Raw genomic sequence first — 6,000 nt, 5'->3', positions numbered from 1 at the left:
TATGACCAACCACCATTATTAACACAAAACAATAAAATATTCACTTTTAGAGCCTGCTTTTTCAAAAAGAAATAATCCTAAATGATAAAAAGTGTATGACATTCACACGTTTCCACAGGTTGAATTTAAAGATGCAGTAAATGCCAAACTTCTGAGATTCATCAATTATGATAATTATACCAACTTTCAAAGTAATATCTTAGTACATGTAATTTCTATGATAACGAAATTGAAACGCCACAAGAATGCTTAAGATTCCCTCTTTTCCTAAGTCCAAAGAGGACATCTAATAAACTCACCTCTGGACATTTTCGTAAGTTTCATGGGGGGGAAAAAAAAAAAAACAACAAGCACTATCTACTGCTCAGAATAACCTACTCCCACCCATTATAAAGACTTTATATTAATTTTATATCACACATCATCTATGCTAAAGAAAAATAAAATACCCCAACTAGTATGAAAAGGTATTTTGTAGCAACATTACCTTGTAAGCGGAGCCTTACTTTTCCCCCTTCCCCTTCTAGCTTAAAACTCTAAGGCTCAGATCCTTTTTAAAAATCTCAACATTACAAGCCACAGTAACCCCTCGAGCCGTTATTTTACACTGTTAGAAATTTTTAAAAGTACTTGAAAAGTCCTATACCTTTGTCTTCATCCTTTAAGACTTAAGCTCTGAGAAAAAGGGATGGGGGCGCCAAGAATAGTGTGAAATCTGAGGGACGAGGTGGGGCGGAAGGTTAAGCAGAGTCCCGGTTGACAAAAGAAAGAACTAGAAGGCTGGTGGGATGCCGGACCAGGTTAAGAGCGGTGTTATCCTGAGCGCACGTGAAGCATCTGAGGGGGAGGGACCTAAGCTTTGGCTTTCGGAGCTCCATCGCCCCCAAGCGACCAGAGCCCTTCCTAACTGAAGCACTCACTGCAGCCATTTTGGCGTCGTCCCAGTCCCGCCTCTCTGGCTCGCGGGACTCCACCCACCACGGGTTCAAAGCCGAAACAGGAAGTGGGCTAGGAACCCCAGAAGCCGGGAACGACCGCCGCCTTCCGCACTCCCTAGCGACCCTCGCCCCACGACCCGCGGGCGCCCCTGCCCCTCTCCCGAGTGTTACCGGCCCCTCCCTCGCTTCCCCGCCCCGCGAACTCGGGAGATCATGTCGAACATGGAGAGTATCCTTTCCGATGGTCGAGGTGCTACCGGGGGGCCCTGGGGGCCGGAGGAGGGTGAAGCCAGGGGCGGGGGACACGCCCAGGGGCTTGACCTCTTTGCTCCGCGAGTGGAGTGAGGGCGCTCCAGCGCGGACGGGTAGGCTCTGGCAGCTGGGTTTGGCTTTTTTTTCCCCCTTGTTTTTTTCTTTCCTCCTCCTCGCTGCCGCCTCGGCCGCCGCCGCCATCCTAGAATGTGGGGAGGGTCAGGGAAGCCTGTGGACAGAAGGAGATAATTGAGCCCATACCGCCTCTTGTTGAGGACTTCTGTCACCTGCCTTATCAGTGAATTTTGGCATCTTTGAAATGGACAGGGCATGGTGCCAGAACAGGGGAGGCGGCTGGAGTTTGTCTACGCTTTTGGGCGGAGATGTAGGTTTTGAATGCACTACATGGACAAATAGCTTTTGGCAAGCTGCCCTTTTCTGAATGCAGGTAACTGGTGATGAGGTTGAGCAATTGCTAGGAGCCCTCGGAACTAACTATGCTTGCTTTCTGATCCAGCTGCGTGCTAATTTAACACTTGAGGAAACTTAAGGTCATTCCTGAAGCCATGAAATCCATCAGCCATACCTGTGTGGCCACTTAGACAATTAGTAGGGGCTAAGAATAAAGCTGCCTGGTGACGTCACGAATATGAAATTTGTTTTTCGCTACTAAAATTCCATCACAGCAACTCCATGTTGCTGTAATTCTTACTTCTTCCAGAGGTTGGCATTAGAGAAAATACAATAATTTGCTTTTTTTCCAGTTCAAGGTGGCAAAAGACAAAATGTAGGTAACTGTTCAGTAGCTCATGTTAGAATATCTTTTGGCTTCATTTAGTTTAGAAGCCTGAAATACAGATAAACTTTTTGATTACATTTTATGTCACACGAAAAACATTTCTAACATAACCTGTAACACTAGCCAAAATACGCTAAAAATTAAAATGTTATCATTTGAGGAAGGGTGCAGATAGGTCATTTCATGAAATGATAAATAGATGACTAAGAAAGGCCCAGTTTCTTCTGCACTTTAAAAAAAAATAGTGAATGTAGTGTACTTTTACATTATAAGTAAAATGAAGAGCACTGAATTATGAGTCAGAAGATCAGTTTTTTTCCCCAGTTCCAAAGGGGGAAAAAAGCTGAATTAGGGCATGGCATACATCCTGTGTCACCCACTAGACTCATTTGGAAAGCATATTATCTGACTTTTCAACCCTAGAAAGGTATTTTTAAGGTAAGAGGAAATGGTAGTGGCTACCAAATTGTATTTTTGAACATACACTGAAGTATGAGATATTTTAATAGCTTAAAAATTGTTAGCTCATTTCCTAGAAATTTTGAAAGGATTGGAGACAATAGACTAAACCATATACCTATATAGTGGACACATGAGGTTAAACATATCACTTCCATCTTTGAGCAGCTTTTGATCTGGAGACCAGAGGTCACACATACATGCAGATAAATACCAATGCAAGGCAACTCCTACTAATTCAAGATGAATGCTAATGTGTGTGGAGGAACTAAATGTTTTAAAATTGCATACACAGTGTTGAGTATTACTATGTGCATTTTTTCTGAGGATCACTGTAACCATGATTTTTTTTCTAGGCCTTCTAACTTGAAGGAGGTTACGGACCAATGATGTAGATAATAAGTACTGGACATACTCTGAGTTCAAAAAGGGAATTCTGGGCTGTTATCACCCGGGGCTGTATTGCACACAAAAATAGCTAGCTCCTTAAAAATAGCTGTTAGTCATTGCAGATCTTATGAATCACTTTAAATCCTTTAAACTTTAAAATGAGTTACATACTAGTATCAGACTTGCCAGCATTAATAAATACACTTTGATGTGTTCTTATCAAGATACTATCAATATAAACAACCATTTTCACTTTAAAGTGGATGGCATAGTTATTCTGAAGTTAAATATGAGTAACCATGGCCTAGGAACATAGATTCAGGTTACCCCAAACTCCATGTTCCAATGTGGAGATAGTTTAATGCATTTTTTATAGTAACAGAAGAAAGTTATAAATCGAGGCTTTTTTTTACAGTATATCAGTGGAGACATCAGATAGGTGGGTTAGAACAAAGGAAAATCTCAACTATAGGCCTTAAATCTATCTGAGAGCACTCAGCGTTTTGTTTGGTGGGAGCTGCTGATCTCTAAATACATTTCAAAAGATTTTATCTGTTAGTCACAGGATGTTAGATCAGACAGGGGTGGGCAAGGAATGGCTGTTCAGGGGACTAAAGATAGCCCAAGAGAAATTGTAATTAGGCCCCGGACCTACAAAATTCCAAGCTCTCCATAGTCAAGGAAATTCTAATCAGTTAAAAACACCTTTCTGAAGATTCAATGGAAGGTGTAGCCTCTACTGGAATTAGTTCCAGTGTTTACAGTATCATTAAATTAGTTCCTTGCCAGTGCATATGTAATTTATGGCTTGTGGAACCAACAGAATGCTGTCTTTTACAAACAGTATTAAATGTTATTTTGGAGTCTTCCTTTCCATACCATTTAAAGGCCAATTCTGAACAATGCCCTGTAGTAGTTAAAATGCAATATATGAACTAAGAGATAAACTGCATTTGAGTTCCTCTTTGTTTCTGTATTCATTAGTTAACTCCATGCATATCCATCTATAGGTTTATGTTTTCAAATTAGTAAAATTATCTCTAAAGTTGCTTTTAGTTCATATGATCTCACTCGATTCTTTGACCCAAATTTACCTCCCTGAAACACATATAGGAGTAATCAAGGAGCTGGAAACTTAAAAAGCCAGAAAAGTAAAAGCATAATAATGTAATTTATCAAATACATGGTCTGTGGTATTAGTACCCCTCTTTTATGTTAGGACAGCTATTAGTGGAACACTTTAAAAAAGATTCATTTGTAATTACTTGAATGTGTGTGTATGTGTGGTGTCTGGGTATGTGAACATGAGTGCAAGTGCTCACAGAGGCCAAAGGAGTGTCAGAACCCCTGTAGCTAGAGTTAGAGATAGTGAGTTACCTGGCATGAGTGCTGGGAACTGAACTCTGCTCCTCTGTAGGAGTGGTAAATGCTAACAGTAACTGAGCCATCTCTCAGGAGAGCCCAACACTCTCCCTAAAACACTTTTGTTTTCTTCCTCTTACCTGTATTTTTTTTAACCTCTACTTCTGTTCATCAAGAATTATATAATCTGGCTGGTGGCATTTGTAATAAAGTAGCTTGTGAACTACTGTATTTAGAGAACTTACTATCAGTTTAAATAGTGAACTGTCACAGATTTTCTGTAATAAGAGTTCTATTTTAAACTAAGACTTCTTTATATACAGTAACTTCTTTGAATTCTAATTATTTTTGGAAAGCTATAATACAGAAAAGCAGTATAATAACACATAATAGTTTCATATAATGCTTTAAGACAAACTTGAACTTTTGATGTACTTTCTAAATAGTTTTCTCTATTAAAATAGGTGACTTAATAAATGATAATATAATTTATTGAATGCATACTTTATGCCAAACAAACACTAACTTTAAATTCCTTTTTTTAGAGTTGTAGCTTTAATCCTTCCCTCTTAAAGTTAAGAAAAAGAGCAAAACAATCCTGAGAGCCTTCTATTTGGCCTAAGAAATACTATAGAACATTATCAATTAAATTCCTCTTTCCCTTTACTACAGGTGCCACTATCTAAAAGTTGACAATTATAATTTCAGTTCATTTCTTTATATATTATATCAGACATGTACACTCTTATAATTGATATATTTCATGTTTTTAAATGGTATATATGTAGTGTCATTGCTATTTTAAATATTAGTTATGATTCATTAATTATTTAAAATGAATTTTCATTCCTATGTAGTTTTCCAGTGTATTAATATATCACAATTATTCATTCTTTTAGTGATGGGCATTGAGATTAGCTTTCCTATCATTAAAAGAAATATTGCCATGATCGTTTTTTGATCATATATCCTATGTAGACTGGCAAAAACTGGGTGATGTACAGGGTTGTTGTGTTGGAGATTATATGCACTTTAATTTTTCTTTGGATAAACATATATATTATGCTGTGGATATCTGTATGCTGTGAATGTGTTGCTATTATTGATTGATAAATAAAACGCTGATTGGCCAGTAGCAAGGCAGGAAGTATAGGTGGGACAAAGAGAGGAGACTTCTGGGAAGTGCCTGGGTAAGGAGATGCTGCCAGCCACTACTGCAATGAGAAGTAAGATGTATAGTACTTGTAAGCCACAAGCCATGTGGCAAGGGATTAAATTAATAGAAATGGGTTGATTTAAGATGTAAGAACTAGATAGCAAGAAGCCTGAGCCATTAGGCCAAACAATTTAAATAATATAAGTGTCTGTGTGTTTATTTGGGTCTGAGTGGCTGTGGACCCAGGCAGGACTAGAGATAACTCCAGCTACAATATTACCTGAAAATAATACTGGTTTGATAATTTCTTTTGTAACCAGTATTTTTTATCCCTTTTTGTTGTATGCATATAAATACTCCAGAATACTGTTATAATTTAAGAAAAATTAGAGCAAGATCACTTTCTTTTTTTAAAAAAAAAAGATTTATTTATTTATTATGTATGCAGAATAGGGAGCCAGATCTCATTGCAGATGGTTGTGAGCCACCATGTGGTTGCTGGGAATTGAACTCAGGACCTCTGGAAGAGCAGTCAGTGCTCTTAACCTCTGAGCCATCTGTCCAGCCCCCAGAGCAAGATCACTTTCTTATCCTTGATTTTAAGAAAAATTCTAACTAGTCATGATTAGTCTGATGCTTGTAAT

The 6,000-nt window shown here is 38.5% G+C and overlaps 1 protein-coding gene across 1 annotated transcript in view; it reads left to right on the top strand.

The window, feature by feature from the left end:
- The first annotated feature begins 911 nt into the window (after window positions 1-911).
- Window positions 912-6,000, top strand: part of LOC114704894 (charged multivesicular body protein 1b-2) — a 42,038-nt gene continuing 36,949 nt past the window's right edge. The window contains exon 1 of the mRNA XM_028886402.2: window positions 912-1,167. Within this exon, the coding sequence (XP_028742235.1) occupies window positions 1,152-1,167 (16 nt within the window). The 5' untranslated portion in view covers window positions 912-1,151. The remainder of the gene's footprint in view (window positions 1,168-6,000) is intronic.

This window comes from Peromyscus leucopus, chromosome X (genome assembly GCF_004664715.2).
Source record: "Peromyscus leucopus breed LL Stock chromosome X, UCI_PerLeu_2.1, whole genome shotgun sequence".
NCBI lineage: Eukaryota > Metazoa > Chordata > Mammalia > Rodentia > Cricetidae > Peromyscus > Peromyscus leucopus.
The sequence above is the reverse complement of the archived record's forward strand: the minus strand, read 5'-3'. Positions and strand labels throughout refer to the sequence as shown.